General features: G+C 36.9%; 3 protein-coding genes across 3 annotated transcripts; 2 read left to right on the top strand and 1 right to left on the bottom strand.

Moving 5' to 3' along the window:
* The first annotated feature begins 4,092 nt into the window (after positions 1 to 4,092).
* LOC137817098 (uncharacterized protein At5g64816) lies at positions 4,093 to 5,076 on the top strand. Its single transcript, XM_068620326.1, has 2 exons — positions 4,093 to 4,229; positions 4,475 to 5,076. Exon 2 carries the CDS (start codon positions 4,529 to 4,531, stop codon positions 4,904 to 4,906), a length of 378 nt encoding a protein of 125 aa, XP_068476427.1. The 5' UTR covers positions 4,093 to 4,229; positions 4,475 to 4,528; the 3' UTR covers positions 4,907 to 5,076.
* Positions 5,077 to 10,124: 5,048 nt separating this feature from the next.
* On the bottom strand, positions 10,125 to 14,534 carry LOC137817097 (uncharacterized). Its single transcript, XM_068620325.1, has 3 exons — positions 13,580 to 14,534; positions 11,255 to 12,976; positions 10,125 to 10,646 (listed from the first exon to the last, which is right to left on the bottom strand). The coding sequence occupies exons 2-3, from the start codon at positions 12,908 to 12,910 to the stop codon at positions 10,476 to 10,478; spliced, it is 1,827 nt and encodes a 608-aa protein (XP_068476426.1). The 5' UTR covers positions 12,911 to 12,976; positions 13,580 to 14,534; the 3' UTR covers positions 10,125 to 10,475.
* Positions 14,535 to 17,361: 2,827 nt separating this feature from the next.
* LOC137817113 (uncharacterized) lies at positions 17,362 to 22,786 on the top strand. The gene is made up of 3 exons (XM_068620343.1): positions 17,362 to 17,434; positions 21,830 to 22,373; positions 22,441 to 22,786. The coding sequence occupies exons 1-3, from the start codon at positions 17,362 to 17,364 to the stop codon at positions 22,784 to 22,786; spliced, it is 963 nt and encodes a 320-aa protein (XP_068476444.1).
* The last annotated feature ends 573 nt before the right edge of the window (positions 22,787 to 23,359 follow it).

Below are 23,359 nucleotides of genomic sequence, written 5' to 3'. Positions count from 1 at the left end.
AGAACAGCGTTTCTAGCCTGGGCGCGCCATTCAAGGGCCACCGCCAAGAAGGCCCCCAAGTAGAAAGGCATGCCCTCCTTCCTGTCGGTGCCCTCTGGCATTGTTCCACCACTGAAGCCCCTCATCAGATGCATGATTGGAGGAGGGATGGCGATAAAATCGGGGGCGACAGCGACGGGGGCAGGAGAAGCAGAGACCTCTGCCGGTGGCGGGGTTGGAGCAGACTCGGCGCCTTCACCTATATCCTCTTGGACGGTTGTGGGGGAAGGGAAGTAGCGCTGGGAGGGTTGTCCCTGAAAGAATCCTCTCCCTGGGGCGACGCCGCCGGTAGGAGGGGAACCCTTGCAGATTTCCTCCTCTTGAAGGGTGCCACGCCATCCGAGTCCTCATCGTCGGATATGATCTCCAAGACCCGTTTCCCTTTGTCGAGGGGGGTTGGGGCCGGCGATGAGGCCACGGCAATAGGAAAGGCGGCGATGGGCGGAGGAGAGCCAGGAGTCTGAAGCGCCTCAGGGCTAGGTGGGGACGGTGAAGATGAGCCTAGTGGAGCTTCAGTAGGGGTCGGTGGTGGCAGAGGCAGGGTCGATGGGGGGTTCGGGTCAGCAGCAGGGACAGAGGAGGCGCCCGCTTTGGCCGCACGGGCGTCCTTTATCGCCTTCGCCAGCATCATCCTTTTGGAGGCGCCCATCACCGATCCTACATTCAGATAAACCAAGCAGCAGAAGTCAAAGCCAAAGCAATTGTGCAAAATCACAAAACGCGTAGAAACGTGAAACGCGAATCACATGGCACAATGGAAAACAAGTGAAAGAAGCCAGAGAAACAAACATATAGTAGCAAGGCACAGATAACAAAAGATGGAAAGGGAAGGGTCTCCCTACCAAAATATGTGGTCAGGGCGTGAGCATTGTATTCGCTCGCGATAAGCTTCAACGTATCAAAGACGATCCCCAGGCCAGCCAAGGCCTTGCATACCTCCCTGTCAGTAGGGGATAGCTCATCCAAGGTTTTGGCCCTGAGCAGCTTAGGGTGCTCCGTCCAGTACAAGGGAAAGCCGTCTAGGGCTGTGGGGTCGTGCTTGGCGCAGCACACCCTAAAGAATTTTCCTTTCCAGTTTTTGTAGGAGTTCTGGAAGAGGGTGAGAAGGATCCTACCCGCGATCCCGGAGAAGCTTACCCAGAAGCTCTTCCCCTGTTTCTTCACTTCGAAGAAATGCAAAAAGACATCCACGGAGGGAAGGATGCCCAGGTGCCCGCAGAGGATTTGAAAACCCCTTACAAATGCCCAGCTGTTGGGGTGGAGTTGGGCGGGGGCGGTGTTAATCTGGTGAGGAGTTCCCTCTCAAAGGGCTTGAATGGGAGGCGCACCCCGACGCGTTTGAACACCGTCTGGTACATAAAGAAGAAGGGACTCCCCTTTTTAGGCCTGTCATCCACACACACAGGTTCCCCCGGTCGGCCGGGACGAACGGAGATGTGCGCGTCATGAGTGCGGCAGAAAGCATTGAAGTTATACAAGTGGGGATCCCCACGATGATTCTCCAGGTCCTGAAAGGATGTCAGGCTGGTGCACTCGTTCAAAAGTTCGTCGGGGGCCCATGTATAGAAGGCTTTATAATTGGACTTGGGGGTCTTGGGGGGAGAACCAGGCTGGGAGTTCGGGCGCGTCATGGTGTGAATAAATAGCTGGAGAAAGAAGAAGGAAAAAGCCTTTTAACAAAGTGATGCCAAGATAGAAAAGGGGGTAAAACCCCAGGAAATACCACCCACCGAGAAAACCCAGAAGGAAGGAGAAGGGAACAGAGAAGAAAGGAGAAGCGGAAAAACGCAGTAGTGCATAAATGTAAACAGTCCCAGGCAGTTCAATAAACCATGCAATGCGACGAAAGAGAAGAATCGAGATATGCAAAAATCATACCTTTGTTGTCGAAGTAAGGGAGGAAGGAGAGCACGAAGGAAAGAGCGAGAGTTGCAGGGAAAGGGTTTGAGGACGATGAACAGTGCGGAGATGCAGAGAGAATGGATGTAACAGTGGTGTGAGCGCGGGGTTTGGGGTAACTTGAACGTTACTTTTGCAACCCAAGAGGCGCTAATCAGGAGCTGTGAGATCGTGCCGCGTGTCAAAGGATTAAGCGCCCCAAGGGAGCGCAAGAGACTCCAGAGGCTGGCCGTGTGATGAGCCACGTGGCGCACGATTAAGCGTAGCCCCAAAAGGTGTTATTTTCCCCGCTTCAGAGGATGTCCAATCAGCCATTAAGAACACCCCTATGGTTCAGAGAGTGTCACGTCAGTAATTCGAGAATTGTTGAGTCAGCAGGGAATGACACGTCATCAGGGTGGCACGTGGATGGCGTGGGCGAGGCCTTAGTCTTTGCGCTGAAGACAAGTCTTCGGCTTAAGACTGGGGGGCTTGTGTACCATCCCGTATCCGAGCGTTGAGAAAGTCAAGGTCAAAGTCAACGCCTGGAGTCAAACTCAACACAAGGCGTCGCCTAGGTGAAGAGACGCCAAGTGCCAGCGTCGCCAAGAGGAAGCGTCGCCAAGGCAAGGCGTCGCCTAGGTGAAAGCGTCGCCAAGGCAAGGCGTCGCTTAGGTGAAGGCGTCGCCTAACCAGGGCGTCGCCAAGATCAAATATCATTAAGTCAAGGCAATCACAGTGCGGTTTCCCGATACCCATGGGTAGGAAAAACCATGGAGGGAGCGACGCCGTGGGAAGGCCTCAGGTCCCGATAATCCGGGGTGGTGATAAAGAGAAGGAAAAGGTGGCTTCAAGGCCATAGTGACAACACCAGTGTAGGGCAGCCCGACTCGTGAAGTACCCCTGCCGCCCCAGAGACGCCTTTGGGACAGATACGACTCAAGGGGAGGGTCACGCCCAGGGTAGCCAGGCGCAGGGTACGAGAGGAAGGCAGATACGCTCTCAAAGTGAGTGACTAGATGATTGGGGGCACGAGTTGGCACCCAAAAAAGTCACCCCTTGCGCACTAGCACTCCCAAGCAAGAGGACTCACACGTAGAAACGTCCCCAGATGGGCAGAAACGTCCCCAGGTGGGGTCATGGCGCGGTGAGGCCCTCCACGTGTACGACGGCCAGGTCAGAATAGAAACACCATTTAGTCAGGTATCAGGTAATTAAAGTCATTTAATACAGTTTATGTTTCGAGCGTTTAAGGTACTATAAAGGCTCCCAAGCGTTTCAACGTCTTAAATGCGCTACGTTTTCTAATTAGACACGCTAATTAAGTGCGTTACGTTTTATGATTAAAAGCGCTTTAAGGCGCTTTAAATGCTTGGGTAGTTTAAATAGCGTTGAGAATGTTGGAAACAGGGTTCGAACTTTTGGCAAATTTTCCAGAAACTCTCTAGTTGCTTGCTCAAGCCTTGAGGTTACGCATAAGGGACTAGGGAAAGATGTTTGCTAGAAGGAGAAATATACACTAGACACAGTTTCCTTTTACCACCTTCAGAGTGCCATACGCGGTGCTCCGATACGGAGGTGCACAGTTTTTGGTGTTTCTTGCTGTCTGACTTGAGCGTCGGAGTGCAAACGGCCGCTAGGGCGCCCTTTTGTCCTTCTTTGCAGGATTTCACAGGTAACCAGTGGGAAGGAGTCCCTAGCTGACGGTTGAGGTCGCGCACGAAGACGTCCGAAATCAACCGGACGGAACAGAATAGCTTTAAATATACCTCCTTTTAAATTTGAGACTTATAAATATCTTAGATGAAAACATCTATAGCAAATTAGCAATGCATGATAAATGATAGTAAGGCTTCTTCACTCATATAATTTAATGATATTTTTATAATTCATTTATATATTTGAAAGTTAAATTAATCTCTAAAATGATCAAATTTTGTAATAAATACTTCAAAAACTGTATTTAAAATATTTTTAATTGATTGATAATGCAAATACTTTTTCACTAATAATATGTTAAAACTAAATTAAAAAATTATTAAAAATATACCGAGACCATAGATTTTTAGGTTAATTAAGAACGCAGAGAAAGTACTGGACAAAAATACAATTATATTATCTAATATGAATTTTCTTTTCATTTCTTAAATGGAAAGAAAGCGAAAATATTTTATTTTTATTTTTTGAGGAAACCCCCCAAAGAAAGTTAAATGGTTCATTGTTGTGAAAAGTAGTGGAGTGAGGGTTTTACGCCGTAGAAGCACCACAACGTTGTCTCTGCCGCTCTTCTCCGCCACTCTTCTCCGCAGCCGGTAAATGCAGTATTGTCTTCACTCTTTCATTTCTTCACTAAGACAAAGCCACACACATTCGAATTAGTATCTTCTCTATTCAGTTCGATGCATTATATAAACTCCATTTCTCATTCTTTTCCGCTTGCATTTCAACACATTACTCTTTTTCTTCGCGCGCGCGTGTTCAGGGTTTGCTTACTGTGTACGACTAACAATAACTACTAACGATTGAAACTCTGTAACGTGTGGTTGCGAGTATGCAGTATGTGAATTAGAAGAAGAGGAGAATTTGTTCGTTCGTTGTGTGGGTGAGAGAAATGGTTGAAATCTGGTGGTCGCTTTTGGGGGCGGCGATCCCTGTGGTGGTTGCTGGGCAAGCGTTTCGGGTAAAGAAACGGCACGCGGAGGAGCAGAGGCTAAAGAGTGCTCGAGGGAGGGAAAGGAGTTCTGATGAAATTTTCGTGTGTGAGAGGGTTTGCACATCCAAGAGGATGCTCAAGAAGGTTGGCTCCTTCTCCAAAGACCCCATTCCCGATACCTGCGTCACGGTTTGTGGTGTTTCCGATCTTGACGCATGTGCTGATGCCTGTGCCCGCACTGTTTGTGTCAACCAACATCAAGTGCCAAATTGGAATGACATTTGCCTTAGGAGATGCCAGAGTGAATGCCTCAAACTCTCTTCCCAGTCCTCCTAGCAGGTGCTCGCTTGCATTTACTCAGTGAAATGTGTGCGTGAGTGTATGTATACTGAATACTGAGTTTTGGTACTGTGGTTTAATGCTTTATCTATCCCATGATTTTTACTATGAGTTCAGAATTATTGCAAAAAAAATCTATTGAAATGTAAATGGGGTTTATTCCATTAGGTGCTGGGTGCTGGTTCATTTTTGTTTACTGACTTGAGATCTAAATGTGTCTTTCTTTTCGTGCCTCTTGAAATTTGGAAGGAATTTTTATGGAGGATGTTGAGATATGGAAAGGGCAGAAAGACCTGGATGGACACTAACCTAAATGTGATGTGATCTTTCACGTTTTCATTGGTTTCCAAATTTGAATGTGTTGTCAAGTCTTTTAGATAAGTTCTCACCTTCAATGTCATAAAAGTAATCAAACTTCAGTGGCTTCTTTCTACTCTCTGTGTGGCTTGTGTCCATCTCTTCACACCATCTCTTCTCTTCGCTTAGACTCCGTTGGCAGAGAAAAAGAATAGTCCCGCCACCACCTAGACCTGTCTTCTCTATGTTTCTAAATATATTGACATTGAAATAATTTCCAACTTCATTCCTCGATATTAATTTCTGGGTATTCTTCGTGTAATGTCATGATCAAAAATGTCTATGCGGAAACGAGCAATTTTGGAGTGACAACAACCCGTTTGATGAAATGCCCAAGAGATGTCAAGTCTTGCTATATAGAATGCAAAGGCAATGATAACAAGATTGACCAAGTTTGATATAAGTGAAGAGTCTTTGTTCATATTATCTATAGAATGAATGAGTTGAGTTTCATTTAGCAGGATTTGAGTGCTTTATTTGCGGGACAAGCTGTTTACACCTGTGTTATCAAATATGGGTCATACTTTTTTATCCTAATATCCCTGAAATTAAGTCATTTGTTCTTCAATTCACAGTTACTATACAAGTATGTAGCAGGTTCTAGACTATGACTTCTGACATTTTTTTCATTTCATTGAATAAAATGACCCAAGTTTTCTATTTTATTCATATAATTATAATTTCTTAGGAATATTAGATGATGTAATTTTAGATAACAAAGGACAAGTATAGATTTCTGTCAAAAAACCCACCTCTGATTTAAGGTAAGAACTAGAACAGATGTTTTTCTAAGCATAAATTTGAGACAAACTCTTGGTTCTCACTATTATGAAGAATTAAAACTACAGTGAGCAATAACTTGAAAGATGGTGCTAAAATGTAAACCGAAAATTTTGGTTTTTGTTGGAAGAACCATTGCGCTTCAACGGAGGTTGGCATTAATTACTCACAGAACTACCACAACCATTAGAGAGTGAACCTGGAGGCATGGTCGCTTCTCTTTAATATGATACTATTTTTAATGGGTGTTAGTTTCTAGTTGAATGTATCCAACACAACATGTCACGTTTGGGTTATGTCCACCCAAGTCTTTCTCATGGAAAGGGTAAAGTGAATATCCTCTATGAAGTATTTTTTTTAACCAAATTTATATAGAATGTTGTGAACCTCTTCGTGGTTTTAAGCGACTACTTTAGTTTATCCCTTTAACTCCTTGGGCATTCAGAAGTATTTCACTTATTAATAATTTAGTTAAAGGTTAAAGGAGAGAATAATAAGGAGATTATCTTTGTTTGCATTTTGCAAGAACATACATATATCCAGAGTGGGGCTTTGAAAGACGAATCTCTATTTAGAATGGAAAGTTTTAATATGGTTGGGGCAAAAGAATTATCACTTGTATTAGTATAGTTAATCATAGTGCATTTTAATTAAAATTGATGGATGTGAATTTTCAATTTTCTAATTATTGTATTAAATTGACGGATACAATCAGTTCACATGCAAATATCTTTGTGATTTGAATGGGTGGTTATTAAGGATTACTTAGTAGAGTGAACTTGAGGACTTGAGTCTGCTCTCATCAGTTTTAGGTTGTAATCAACTGAGATAGAATAGAATAAAGTGGATAGTTCTTTCTACACCCAGATGTATTCGGTCTTGACGTATCATATCTAAAATTCTAATTCCTCCCTTGCGTTCCCTAAGTGTGTCTGATTAAACTCATGAAAACAGTTTTAAGATTCTTATAATTTTTAAAACTTGTTTCAATAAGCTTTATGCTACAGTTTAACAACATAAAGCTTATGCAGAAAAAAGTCCTAGAGTTCATCTCGTATGTTTTAATCCATTATCGAATCAGCGGGTCATAAGGTGCCCTGATAAATTGTTATTGAACAAGTGTTACTAAATTAGTTGTACAATAGCAAAGCTAGAAGACACTGATATCTCCTTTTGAGTTGGAATGAAGTCGAACTATTCCACTGGTGTTAGTTATAGAGTTGCGTTTTGTTGGAAAAACTGCTAAAAATACTGGAATCACTTGATATTTATTGCATTTACTACTGAAATCCTCTATCACTGGTAGTGACGATATCCTTTACAGCCTTACAAGTGTAGATCTGTACACGGAGAATCCTCTCTCTTTCAATCGTAAACTATGTACCACGCTAATGTGATAATTATCTATTTCCATTTTGTATTTCCTTCTCTGTCATTTCAAGAAGAGAAAGGGAGACACGAAATGAAGATAATCGATTTTAATTTGATATGATACATCTGGGGACACGATTTTGATCTTTTATAATTTCTCATCTCTCATCATAGCATAAAATTCTCAACAAATTATTAAATTGAAATTAGCATGGTAAAATAGTGTAAAAAGAAAAAAAAAAGACAAAATTGTACCCTTGCAATAATTGTTTTGTTTCAACTAATAATGACATTTAGACACCAGGGATGATACTTACCATATCTTTTCTTCTATAAAAAAAATAAAATCATCTCTGCAATTTTGAGAAGTTGAAAATATATGACAAGGATGGACGTTACAAACACCCTATTTTGGAGAAGTGTGCAGAATTGGAAAACAAAGTAACCGTGCTTTTTTTGGGCAATTTTTGGGTTTCCATGAAGGAGGACAATTTCTTAGATATTTGGGTTATCAAAGAAAATAGTAAAATTTATTCCGTAACTTAATTCATCAGGCTATAAATTCTATCACAACATACATCTTTTTTTTCTTACACATCTAATGGTTAGAAGTGTAAGGATGCATGCTATTTGTCACTCAATCATCGATTCACTGTAGTTCTTCAAGCTGATGTTTAATTCATTGTGTCTTTTGATTTAATGTTTCAGTGTGCAACTGTGAAAGGAACCAAGAATCATAAGAAATACAAACATTTGTTGACAAAAGCATGAGCATAAGTAGATGTGGACCCACATATTCCTTTTATATTCTGCAGTAGATAAAACTGAGAACAGTGAAGTGGGTTTTGGGAGTGTGGGTTCATACAGTTGATACAAACCTTCATAAAAAACTTGACTTAAAGAGTAACGTCAATTACGAGGGGGATATTCCACAAGATGCCTCTCTAAGCCACCAACTTCCATATGTGACAACAAAAATAGCATACTTCTGTTATCCTATAAGATGGCTTTATCTGTTTGAATCATATCCAATTCATATTTGTTTATTGTTTCAAATAAATATATGGGAATTGGGTCAGAGAGGATCCAAAATTTTTGCGATCTGCACAAACACAACTTTCTTCTTGTAAATGTTGGGATTATTAATAACGAAGTAATACTTCAACATTTTAAACATTGTCATCAACCTTAATTCAATTTTTTGTTACCAAATAATCATTTATTGCATTTTTCCTTCCTTCTATATTTTAAGTACACCACCTATTTTATTGAATTATCATAGTTAAACTTAGTTAAAGAGCATTTTGAATGCAGGTTATTTAATTTGCTTTTTTATGGAATTAATTATATCACCTCAACTATTTAAGATTTTTATGTGTACTTTTTTATAACACTAGAGTTTTGATCCAATTTAATCCTATTTTATTTACACTTCAACTTCAAAATATTTAATCTTAATTTTTTTATTATTATTATGAATAATTTCTTGTTATTGATTATTATGAATAATTTCTTGTTATTTATTATTGTGAAATATTTCTGACACAAAAATTACTATAAGATTCATATTTTCAATTTATAACCCTCCTTGTATTAGAGATACTCTACTATGTAGATGGAAGTGTAATTGTTTTTCCACTTGCAATAGATTAAAAATAAATTTAAAATTAATAATTTATGATAAAATAAAATTTTAGAAACAAAATTTATCTTCTTTTACTGTATGCGTAACATCGTATTACCGTGTATTTATACATGCATATACAAAATAAAATTTTAATTAATATAATTCAAAATATGAAGTTGTATAATGTCCCGTAATGGCTTCTTCGAACGCGCTTAAATTTGACATCAAAATATGTAAGGTCTGGGTTTTACATCTGGATTAAATTTGATTTACATGAAAATAGTATAAAACTTTTATTATTATTATTATTATTATTATTATTATTTACTATACTATTAGCATAAAAAAATTCATTAATTTATTGGCAAACAATGTAATGGCTTGAATTCATTACTGACATTCAAATAAATCAATTCCTCACATGCAATACTCGTGAAGGTACTGCTGTTTAGAGGCTTTCTAATTTATGCCAAAATGATTATTTTTATCAACTTTTATTACTTCAGAAATTAATCTCTCATCTTTTAAGCCTTTTCATTTAGTTAACATTTTGACTATGCTGGCTCATTTGTAATAGCTTTCTGTCACCACCTGCAAGTAGAGATTATATAAACATATCAATGTTAGGTTCCTTTAAGTAAATTTCTCCCTAACTCCTTTGAACCAAAAAAAAAATTGAGTTTGTCCTTAAACCAAAATTACTTTGTGTAAAAGTTAATTTGTAAAAATTTGCAAATTAATTTTAGTTAATAAAAATATTTATTTCATCTTTCTTTTCAATTTTGTTCTAAAAATGTTTATGGAGAAACTTATCCAAACATACCATTAATCACATTCTATATGCATACCTTACTGTGATGGGAGGCGAACTCTCCATGCTTGGTCCTATCAAAAGATAAGTTATTGAAAAGAATTGTAGTGCAAGAAGTATTCAGGTTAATGTTCTAATGAACATTTAATTAAAGGGAATGTATTTTCAGCATTGTAATTCCAAATTCAAGGGTGAATACAAAAGCAAATACAATAAGATATTGAGATATAACATTCATGGAACTAAGTAAAATGAGTGACACTTCAAAGTTTCCAACCATAAATGAGTGCTAAATGCTAATCCCATTTCTTCTCATTAACAACTGTAACAAGCTCAATCTCAATGCTATAATTTACCAAATATTCTGAAACAAACCTTTTACAAAATCAATCCTCTTCAACAAAAAAGAATGAGGAGAAAGATGGTTACAAACTATGAATTGTGAGAAAAGACAAACATAACTAATTCTCCTAAATAAGATAACATCTGAGTGTATTAAAATTACAACCCTACACAGAATGAAAACCTGATTAATGTATAAATCCTCTAAATCTTCTCTTCACTTTTTATAATACAGTAAGAGAATGATGACTGCTAAATAACCTCAGATCTAACTTTAGTTATGACAGATCCTGTGCAAGATTGGGCTGAAGAGTAGGACTTTGTGCATGAATTATTGCCACAGCAATGGAGAAAGACTGTAGTGCAGACAGAGGTGGATGAAAATGAATATAATATACACCATCATGAACATTAACCATCCTCAAGGTGGGGCCGAAATCGCTTGAACCCTGAAATTTGAGGGGTGTGATCATCTCATTGCATACTTAAAAAAACAAATTTAATTGTTCAATAAGAACAGAAAGTAATACACAATTACAGATAAACTTGGGAGAAAATGCATGAAGGTCATTTCCCCATCACTAAATGCTTTTATTGACAATTTGGTTTCTAACAGACCCCAATGATGTAATATCCATTCTACCATTCTAGTCGATCCTTCCTAGTGAGGTAAGGCTTGGTGATGGTGGCTAACATATAACTATAGGAAAAGAGATCACATATGAAAACGATCAAAAAAGTGTTGGAGATTCCAGATCGACTAGAAATTAAACTTTTCATAATATTTAACTCAATGCAAGCCTCATTTTATAAGTCCATTTTGTAAAGTTAAGTTAGACTTAAAAGTTCACTTCTTAATATGATATTAGAGTGATTTAAAAGCCTATCCTAACCAGAATTGATAATTTATGGAGAAATGCACACATTTTAACAAAAACCAATATTTCCAGGTCCCACACTCGTTGCCCCTCCCCAACCATATGATAATATGAGGTCACTAACATTGTTTAAAGAGAAAAGAGAAAGAAGCAAAATATAATAAGAAATATAAACAGACCTGAGTGACCAAATCAACTGACTTGCACTCGTATTGTGTATCTATTTTAGACATAACCTCAGGTTTGTTGGATCTTCTCTCAAGTACTGTCAGAGGGCACCCCTCATCCCAACCACCACAGTCACAGCGGCCACCAGATCTCCATCTATCTATCAGACTGGATGGTCCACCATTTCTGGTTCTTGGCCCACCATGAAAGCCTGCTGGAATTAAAATGCTCATGCTGGTTGAATAGTCCCCATTATTTTGAATACAACTTTCAGAAGGCACTGTGACTTCATTTCCACCAGACTTGTTAAGAAATTTTAAACCCCAACCCCCTCTTACTTTCTCTGGTCGTTTACAAGGAAGATGGCTTTTCACAACAATGGCAGCCATCTCTGGAAGAGTGTCACTCTCTAATAAATTGGTCCCACCAAGAGCATTCGGCTCCCACGGACAACTCTCTGTTATGGAACTTGATCCACCAAACTTTGAGACTGTTCTTCGTTTTGATGATGGGCTGGTTCTAAAAACTTGTGACACCTTCTTTGACAGGCCCCTGTTCTTCCTGCGATAATGCTCTGACGTGGACATTTCTCTGTCATTAATTTCAACGTTAAGGAATAATGTAAACTCTGTCTCCCTTATTCTACAATTGTTCGGGCAAAGGGTGAAACTTGTTGATACATTCATCTTCCCAACAAATGGCAAATCACTGTCGGGAATATGGTGACCCTTTTGGCCACCCTTGTTCAAATGAAATTCATACACATTGTCCACTGCTTGGTTATCCGTTGAGTTTACCTTCCTCGATTTTGCTACGTAGACCTCCTTCTGATCATCTGCAGAAAAAACAAAATGAGGAATCCCATGCTTCCAAGTACATTGGATCATTCCCTGAGATAGAGTAGAAGAAGCCGAAGACAACTGATCAGAACCAGTAGAGGTGGTGCTAGAAGTTGAAACAAGCCTTTTATGAACAGAAATGGAGCCATGCTTATGACTTGGTTTGTCCTTTTCTAATTTATACAACGAAGTGATAGGTAAATCAGTAGGAGAGTCCATAAAATCATAGCATACCAGTCCTTCAGGATCAGAAAAGTTCATCCTGTTCAAATTGTCACTTCTATGTGAAGCACCAAATTGCTGAAGAAGTGTACTATTCAAGATATTTATCATACTCTTGGTCTCCATTATTGTACCTAAACTCCACCCATCTCCACTATTACCACTTATAACTACTCTCCCACTCTCACTAGCCAGAGGACATTCAAAGACAAAATGCCCTGAACCATATGCATTTCCACCAAAAAATTTAGGTTTATTCAAGCTTTCTGATAAAGTTTCCATGTTTGTGGCCCTTAATGCAGTGTTGTGTATAAATTCCAGGCAGCGCCGGACATATTTCTCGTCCACACTCACCACATGCTTTGGAATCCTACTGTCCAGTCCATGGACACGTCGAACGAATATATCCTTGAAGAAAACTTTGCTAATTTGTGATTGGATAGCATTTACAGCTATTGCCCGTTGAGTGTTTGATCTTTTAATCATCTTCTTTAACTGTGATTTTGAAGACTCTTCCTCTGACATTTCCCTATCATTCAATAACCCAAGCAATGAGTATTTTCTTCTGTGGCCCTCTTTCTGAATCCATATGCCTGTATTTTCCATCTTCTCTATCTCACCATCATCTTCCTTCGACCAAAAATGAAGGATTGTATTATACAATCAAATAACCTGAAAGAATACAGAAAACCAAAAATATTGAATCTGTAACTAGCAGTTTATGCAAGTCTTCTATGTATATGACAAGCGACTTCTAAAAATTAGTCAAACATAAAAGATAAACGCAGATATAGTACGGAAAAACCAGAAATCCATTCACGTACAGATTGCATATGGACATGTTCAGGACTAAGAATGGGAATTTGCAGAACAAAATACTTACATATCAATAAATTTCATCAGAAAATTCCTTGACTAATGAAACTCAAAGAACCAACAATTCCATAACGTATCCAACAGATACTTCTTCACTCGGTTATAGTAAACAAACACACTTGCACTATCTAATATTCCATACTAAACAAACCAAAAAAGAGGCTTTAAAATATGTAAAGATGAAGAAAATAGGAAGCTTCCAACTTCCCTCATCTAACAATCTTCAAACCCAAAACACATAGTCAATCAACGTCTTATAACAGAAACCAACTAAATCCATAGCAGCAGAAGCCACAAAAGTGCTCCGGTAAGAAATAAATAAAACCATAAACGAAAAAAGGACAATAATAATAATAATAATAATAATAATAATAATAATAATAATAATTTTTTTATTACCAAATGAAGCTGGATCCGAGAAGGGCCAAGAACACCACAACGAAATTAACACAAAGCAGTAAGGCAGAAGAGAACTCTTTCAATCCTGAAAAGTTGAGCTTTTCAACCCCAAAACCAAAGAAAGAGGAGACCCAGTAGAGCCAAGGAGACAGAGAAATCAAAGCAAGGCGAAGAAAGCCAAGTCAGCACATGGGGGAAGGAAAATCAGAGAACAACCACCAGCGAATGTAAGGAAACAGTGTTCCAAAAATTGAGTTTTATAATCTTTCAACAAAAGGGTGCAGCAGTGTTTGCATTTGACACCATATTAGAGAGAGAAAGAAGGAAGAAAAAGCAAGGTGAAACAACAACAACAACAACGGTGAGAAGGTGAAGTGAAGGGTAGAAGACGGGGTTGATGATGGTTGAAAATGTGTACTTTGAGAAATTGAGAGAAAAATAAAAAAGGATGGTGAAGTAGGACCCAGTGGGGTGTTTGTGCATGTTCTGGGACAAGTGTGTAGGCAAAGAATTCCAACATGGATAAAGAAACTAAGGGAAGCATAGCAGTTTAGCATAGACTTAAGAGAGTCATGAGCTGGTACGCATGATAGGTATGTGACTCCACTAAAGCCAAAGGTGCTGCCGTGCCACTTGCACATATTCAGATATTACCATCTTCCCTTTCACTTTCCCTTTTCTCCGTTTCTCATTCTGAATCCCTTCAATTTTATATATTTTCCATGCATGTGATGGAGAGAGAAATTGGGTTACGTGGCACTTGGTCAAGTACATATATACCTTACCATGCTTATTGACCCCAGCAATTGACCATTGAAGCCTTCATCAACACAGATACACACAGAAATCCACTGTTAAGCACATGACACCACAGTGCCACACATTCTCATTCTTGCTTCCCTTTTGCGCCTACTTTCTTTATTGCTTTCCTACCATTCATTTATTCATTTATTTCTTGGGAGGCGTTGCAACTCATCTTATTTATTTCTCTTGTTTTCACCCAATCATTAATCACTTCCATAAAACTACCTTTTCTACTCGCCCAAATCATCTTCTTCTGCCCTGTAACCAAACATTAAACCCTAATTTTTCTCCCACACGCTTTCGAATAGTTTGACATTTTCAGGACTAAAAATTAAGATGCTGTATATTAGATAAATGAATGTAAATTTTATATAAATTTAAATTAGATTTAGAATCTATTTTTTAATATACTATTATAATTTATTTAAATAAGGATTTTTCAGTGTCTGATTTATTATTGATTTTTTAATAAATATATAATTTTAAATACAAAAAGAGTATTCATATCAATTAAAAATATTTTAATATATAAGTAATTTCACCTTTTTGTAAATCAATTTTATAAAATTAAATTAAGTTTAAATTTAATTTTTTAATGTTTATTAATCACTTTCTTTCATTTGTTTTTAAATCACGCAGATTGATCGATCAACAAATCCTAAAACTGGAAAAAGCTTATAGATTGCTTGGCAAACATAAAATTTGGAGTGGAAATAAATTAAATTGCACTAATTTTTATTTATTTTTATCAGCAATTAATGTAATGTGAGTTGAAACTTAATAGTTATTTATTGTAATTAAATGAATAGTATTGTAGAGGGCAGCCATTGAAACCCAATTAAAGCTGTGCCTAACTGTAAAATTACTTTACAACGGAATTCTTCTAGATCCTGCGTGTCTAAAATTTTAAACCTTTCTTTGCACGGGAACAAATATAATATCAACACGTTTGAGAGGAATAAAATGAATACCAATAGAAAAAAGATAGTTCAGTATAAAATAGAACTACATATACATAAAAATATTAAAAAAATGGTTAATTAAGACTCAATATTTAAGTTGTGAATTATAAGATGCCAAAACTTATAATGTTTCTCCCTCAGTGGTTGAGGCAGAAGACTTAAAAAGTGTAAGCAAAAGTTGTCCCTACTTAATTTAAGAAAACACTTTAACAAACAAATAAAGGCTTTTAAATAATAATGGTGTGTTTGCTAGTGGGGGAAATAAACTTGTTAAAAATGGAAAAGGAATGGAATATGAAAATCTAAATGATTTAGTAGAGTGAAATTGCGTGAAAATGTGAAAAGATGTTGGATGCTGTTAAAAATATTTCCAACCTCTTCAGGCTTTTAAATTTATTTATTTATAAATCAAATTTACTTACAATATTATTTTATCATGTAATTTTATTTAAATTGTATTTTAAAATTAATTTTTAATTTATTTTAAATAATTTAAAAAAAAATAAAAAAAATACCTGAATACTCACGGATAAATAAAAAAAATGAGATAAATATTTTTAAAGAAACGGACAACAGGTAGGTAGTACCGAACCTACTGCCAGTTGTTAACCCTAATCCTAATGTAAGCCTAATGCTAATGTAGTGTATTAAGTGTTGGTAAATAATTTATGGTTAAAGAAGACTTTGAGGTTATTCTAGATAAAGTGATCATTTCGTTGATATAACAATAATAATGATAAAAACTAATAGTAATATTGATAAACAAATAATATATCTTAAAAAAAAATACTATTTTTTATTATTTTATTCTTAATTTTTTAACTAAATAAATTATATTTTTCATTTTACTTTTCATCTCTGTTTTTTTCCTTTTCACTCACCACTCACCGTTTAAACCTGGACAAAATGACCTCAAACTCCGATTTTGACTTTTCAAACTATAATATAGGCAAATAATGTGAAAAGGTTTCACCTTTTAAAAGTCGTATGAGTTTGGAATGAATTTGCTTAAACAAAGATAAAGGTGTATGATCAAAAAAAGATTTTAGTGTGAGGTTGTGTGATCTTTGTTTATTTGTTTAGTGTAACAAATAATTTTTTTAGGGTTTAATTGAAGTCGTGCAACCTTTAGACAACTTTAAGTATGCAAAATTAACATTAAAATCGTGCCATCTTTACACAATTTCAGTTGAATTTGAAGTATATTGAAATCATGTAACCAAGTGATGACGGTATCTCATCATATTCTTTTATGTATTTAATCTGTGAATTGATTTTTTTTTAGGGAAATTTAATAAATGATGCAATGTGTGATTTTTTTTGACTATATGTATGTTAAATTGAAGTAAAAGTTGATTGTACAAATTATGATTTTATATGGAGTAAAAATAAATTAATTTAGTAATAACATATCAAGTGAAGTTTATTTTGAAGAAATTGAAAATTATGAAAATAAGTTATATTAAATATATGGAAATTACTTAAATTCCTTTTGATGTTTGAGTCTTATTTTGTATGAAAGTTATAATTTTGAATGGAAAATAAGAGAAGAATAAAAGAAAGTTATGAATGAAAATTGAAATGGAAGTTGAACTTCAATATTATTACAAGAGGGGAATAATTTATTTATGAGATGACGTATCATAAGGAGATCTTCTTCTTTATCTTCTAGGTCTTATTTCCTCGTTATGCACTATAGATGAAGGGAGGTGGAACTGCATCATCGTTATTATCTTTGTCATCATCATTGTTGTGAGCTTGACTATTTGGCACTTATGAGGGCATTGTCGAACTATAATAATGCATGGATGAGGATGATTGGAATGCAAATGGAGGAATGAATATGAAAGTTCTAAACATATTTGGTTGACTGGAAAAAAAATCTAATTAACCCAGAAAGATGTTGTATGATGATGGAACCCCCTACAATAGAGATTGAAAAAGACATGGGGTGATGGTAGTTCATGAACGTGCTGAGCGGTGGTTGTCGAAGACCAGAGTGAATGGATTGATCAAATGAATGGTCATGAAATTGTTGACCATGAGGAGAAGACCCAACATGTTGATAGGAAGGTTGGGGTTGTGGTTGGTAACTCTCGTGTGGCATGTCATACTATTAATAAAGAATGTAAATTATTAGAGAAGTAAAAATGATGAAAAATCGTTCAACCACAACATCCACAAAATAAGGAGATTGAATATCTAGAGTTTTGTTCAAGGACTTAATAACATAAATGGACCTAACTGGGCTTTTATCTATCTTTTTTAGGCCCAATAAAGAGAATAACTCTAGGATGAACAAATGCACAAAGTATATATGAGAAGATCTCCTGCCATAAAAGAATACTAGAGCCTTAGTCAAAAGACTATAAATCAACATGTTTCAACAAGGCCAAGTCATCATCATTTTGGGCCAAGCTTTAGTTTAAATAATTGTATAAAGTAAACTAAAATTTCATGGGTCATGTATTGGACCAAGTAGTGTAGAATAATTAGGCTATGAAATCAAGCCACATATAGTAGAATTATGGGCTTATATTTGAGCCTATGTTAGATTAGGATTTTCTCAAATCTAGCTAGGATTTAAATTGGGCTCCTAATGGCCCAAGAGAAACCCTAGGCTAGTTATACAAGGGAAGGGAAATTCTAACATGGGCTCCAAAGCTAGGGGTTTTGTAGCTTGTCTTTCATGTTTCACTCATGTGGAAGGCAGAACTAGAGTTGGGCTCCAAGGTTCAACTAGAAGCTCCCCTGACACTTTTCCTCTTTTTGATGACCAATCCTCATATAAATAGGAGTGCTCTCTCTTGTATTTTTCTAACTTGGAATTAGTAATGAAATGCTCCCATTTTTTGTCATTCTACTTGTTCCTAAGTTCTCCCTATGTTAGTCTCCTTCAAGACTTGGCCTAGATTTTTTCCTAGTGAGTTGCTCCCACCTCTCACTCTCATATTCCTTTATTCCACTTCCTCCATGAAATTCTAATGCTTTTAGAAATACACTTTCTCCAATCTTCATTCAAAAGATAAATAAATAACAAAACACTAGAAAAAGTTTCTATAAAAAACACGATGAAATTTGTTAATATGTGAGCTTACATCATCATCAAATGTTTGGTGTAATGGTGATATTGATTAGGACATCCAAGCCTAAGGGCATGGTGAGCAGCAACTTGACCAAGACATTCAAGACTTAGGTGGACCCATGACAAGAGGAAGGCTTAGAAAGGCCCATGAGACATTGCAGCACAAGGTGGTTAATCTTTTGGAGGCCCAATTGCTGAATTGCCCATAGTTTAAGAAGACTATGTTGATTACATGTACAACATGTTTGTAGCATTAAAATAAAATAATATTCATATTTTACTTCAAGTAGGATTTAAACACATAACCAGTTAGGAAGTATCTACTTAACCACTGGGACAAATGATCCTTATTGAAATATATGGATTGTATTTTCAGTTTTTATTTACTTACAAACGAGACAAAAACCTATAACTAAATTTGTATTTATACACTTTTGGAAATCAGAATGAGGATGAATATTTTGGAAATTTAAGAGAGAATATTTCTTTGCTAGGGTTTTTCCCTGCATCTTGCGATCTTATCAAGAATATCCATCAATTCTTGTGGCGATCATCCTCAGGCTTATCAAACTTTTTTTGTGGCACCTTCCTCTATTCAGGTTTTCATTGTTACTAATTTTAATTGATTCTGTTCTGTAACCCTAAATTCCTATTTCCATTGTTAGATCTATTTGGGAATCATATCAGATATGTAGCTGATAATATGGTTATGTACATCGTGGTGTCACATAAATGGTCATTACCACTAAATTGATCACCTTGAATAAGTTGATTATGTCAATCATTCCATAGTGCTATCCACCTTTTATGGTATTGTGACCAATAACTCTATGTTTGACCCCTTATATCTTCTTGATGAAGTTGATCTAGGTTTAATAGTCACTCAGGATGGTTTGGCGAAAGCCAAATTGTTGCCTAACCCAATCAGCTTGATGAAATTCAATTGTCGCAAAACAAATCAACGAAAAAACAATTTGAAAAATAGAAGAAACCTCATCAATAATCAAGAGAGTAATATTGTCCTTGGTGTATGGAGTCAAATAAACTACAAAACTGTACCGACTAGTCATCGGACATCGACGTTAGGGATCGACATCGGACCTCTCCAACAGAGGGAGAGATCAGACGTCGGTGGTCTGAGCAGTTATGGTTGGTCACGTAAGGTGGGCCCCAGAATTATACCAGTCACCAGTTAAAACATCAGAGATGGGAAGAAGCCCTAAGACACGAGGGATCCATGCATGTGGGGTGTATAGCGCATTCAGGCGCGACACGAGTGAATAACCCTTGGAGGCGCGAAGGCCCGTTAGGGTTAGGGTTTCTAAGGGAAGCTGCATGCATGGCATGTGAATACTTAGGGCACCCACAAAGCATATGACACTAGAGATTAGGTGCACAAGTTGGTACCCAAGCGACCACTCTGTTATTCGTTGCACTCCAGTTAAGGGAAGTTCTATGTGCCAGATACGCTAAGATTACCTAAATAGCGGCGCAGGGACATTCCCCAAGGAACCCTAGATAGGGGTAACAGAACAGAGCTAAACCCTAGTTTCAACCTATATAAAGGGTGCTAAGAACCCTAACAAGGTACACAGTTTCTAAGACTGAAACTACTTGATACACTTATTGTTTCTTTGCCCTAATACTGACTTGAGCGTCGGAGTGCAAACGGTCGTTAAGGCGCCCTTTGTCTTTGCAGGTGAGAGATTCTTCGAAAAAGGAAGTTCAATTCTCAGGCGGAGATAGGCGAGCCAGAGACTGCCGTTCGAGTCAACTGGTGAGCGGGTCAACCAGCAAGCGGGTCAACCGGCGAGAACCAAAACCATTTGGTTAGAATGACTGAATGACAATGATGGATAATATTGGTTGTAAGTTTAACATAAAAGATAACATGTTTTGGTTGTAATTGGTCCAATGTAAACCTTATTAGAGACATTGTACTGGTAGGTTGGTGTTGCATATGGGACTATGCATGTGACGACTTGTAGTAAGCAATATCATGTTTTAGGGTTTAGTGAAGAAGTTAGAAATATAGGCAAAGACATGGGTTTTGGGGAAAGTAATTGTTTTCTAATGTTTATACATTTTTGCAAGTGGAAAACCAAGTCAAACGGTAATCTCTTCTGTAGTTAATGGTGGAAAAGATGGAGACAGACACTTAATGTGTTCCCAAGCCCAACACTGATGAAGTAGCATGCAACCACCAATGTTGTCCTGATTGAAGTCAATGACGTGATCTAATGCACGATGCAGACATGCCAACACAGTTGAACCCTAATTATAATTGGAGGCATTATTCAAATCACCCAATAATAACCATAACAACAAATACATTAAATGCACTTGTTTCATTTATGTATCTGACATGAGTAAACTCATAATAAGTGTAAGAATATGCGCTCGTGCATATTAAGAAAGGACATCATCAGATGTATCATCGGGAAGTTGTTGGAAATTGTTGTTTAGTCAGGACAATCTTATTGTATTTCCTTTGACAACATTGTCGGGCCCAACAACTGACTGCATACTGACACTAGGTCGCCATTAGTCAAGTCAATCACAATTGTTTATCCATGTGGAAAAGGGAATGTATGTGTCTTTGTTCACCACCTCTCTTTTGAACTTAAAGCTTTGATGTCTCTAAAATCCATGAAGATTGCTTGAAGACTGGGTTGCTGCATATGGGCATGGGTTCTAGGTAGATTAGAATTTTTCAATCCACTCTTAGCTTAATCCAGAACTGAATCAATCAAGTTCTTTCAAAAGAAAAGTGTTTTTCAAAGTAGTGAAAAACAACCTGTTGATTTATTGTTTCAATCAGTTGTTTTACACTTAATGGTTTTGAAAATGATTTGAAAAAGCTGAAATTGGCTGACCTCACAGTCAAGGCCAATTTAATCGGTTGAATCCAGCTTTCAATCGATTGTCTTTTAAAAATATTAGCAGAATTGGTTAAGTTTGGTAAATCTGTTTTCCATGATTCTAAATTGTTTTGACCCTTGATTAAAAGTCTTAAACGTCTATTTTTGAGGCTATATAACTGATGTTTACATCTCGGATATTAAGAGAGGTCAGATTACCAAAAAGAATAAATTTTTTCAAGATTACAAGATTGCTTAAGGCTTTGCTTTTGTTTAGAGTTTAGGATTTAGGGTAATCCTTTTGTATCAGGTGTGATCTTTCATGTTCTTACTTTTATTTCATTTCATATTTGTAAAACTTGTAAGGTACTGGTGTCTATAGTCAGAGGGTGTTCTGACTGGTAGTGTTTGTGTATCAAAGAGGGTGAATGTTCTTGAATAGACTATCCTTTAGGGAGGGTGCTTCTATGAATAGACCACCTCTATTTTGTGGTGTAAACTATCAATTCTGGAAGGTTATAATGGATTTTTTTTGTAGAATCAACATATAAAGGGATTTGGGATGCTATTGAAAATGGTCCTTTTATTCCAAAAAAAGAAAAAGATGATGTGTGTGTTGAAAAACCTTGGTCTGAATGGACTGAGTCAGAAAGCAAGAAAGCTAAATTTGACTGGATTGCGAAAAATATAATAACATTTGCATTGAGTTCTGATGAATTCTTCAGGGTATCACAATGTAAATTTTCAAAGGAGATGTGGGACATCCTTGAAGTCACTCATGAAGGGACAAACGATGTGAAGAGAGCAAGGAAGCATGCTCTCATTCAAGAGTATGAAATGTTCAGAATGCAGAAGGGAGAGACAATCTGTGATGTGCATAAAAGATTCTCTCATATTGTTAATCATCTTATGAGTCTTAGAAAGACTTTTGAGAAGGAGGAGCTCAATATCAAGATTCTCAAATGTCTTGGTAGAACATGGCAGCCAAAGGTCACAACAATCTCAGAATCCAGAGATTTGACTTCCATGACAACAACTTCATTGTTTGGGAAGCTCAGAGAGCATGAGTTGGAGATGAACATGTTTTTTTTTCCAAGAAAATGAAGACAAACATGTTAAAAGCATTGCTCTAAAGATTTTTGGTCATAGGAGGTGTCAAGAATCAAGTGATGATAGTGATGAAGATACCTTCAGCCTGTTGTCCAAGAAATTCAGCAAATTCTCGAAGAAGAAGAACAACAAGAATCACTCTTCTAATAGGTACAGTAGCAAGGAGTCAAATGATTTTAACTCTAACAAGTATACTTGTTTTAGCTGTGGTGAGCAGGAACATGTCAAAGCAGATTGTTCCAACAATGAGAACAAAGAGAAAGCAAAAATCAAGAAAAGTGAGAGGAGAGGCAAAGCCAAGAAGGCATACATAGCTTGGCAAGATAATGAGGCGTCTTCCTCTAGCTCCCCCCCTCAGAAGATGCAAAAGTCAATCTGTGTTTGAAGGCAAAGGAAGAATATGAATCAACCAGTGTAAATTCAAACTCTTCCATTGATGTTGAAAATTATAGTCAACTTCTTGAAGCTTTCGAAGAAACTTATGAAGAAGCCAATAGATTGGCCCTCATAAACAATAAATTGAATGGTTTAAATAACTAGCAGAAAACTAGAATCAAAACCAAAAAAGAAGAGCTGGAAAACTCCAGAAATGATTTTGAAACTCTTGAACTGATTTACAAAAACTCTTCTTGTTAGTGTGACTTAAGCTTTTGTAAAAACTGTGAATCTCTTGAAAATAAGGTTCATTATCTTGTGAAAACTGTGGATAAACTTTCTGAAGAGAAATCCAACTTTGAGACTATACTTGCATCTCAAAACTGTGTCTTAGGAAAATCTGGACTTGATTTTAATCCACAAAGCAAGAATAGTGGCATTTTAAAACCTTTTTCAACCATTGCAGAAAAACAATCGATTGAAAAGTCGAAACAACCAGTTGTTTCTAGCTTTTATTGTGTGAGAAAGGTCATTCTATCAAGTTCTGTAAAGTGAGAAAAGTTTTTGTTCCGAGGGGTATTTT

Source organism: Phaseolus vulgaris, unplaced genomic scaffold (genome assembly GCF_000499845.2).
Source record: "Phaseolus vulgaris cultivar G19833 unplaced genomic scaffold, P. vulgaris v2.0 scaffold_16, whole genome shotgun sequence".
Taxonomy (NCBI): Eukaryota; Viridiplantae; Streptophyta; class Magnoliopsida; order Fabales; family Fabaceae; genus Phaseolus; species Phaseolus vulgaris.
This window is presented reverse-complemented; position numbering and strand designations above follow the sequence as displayed.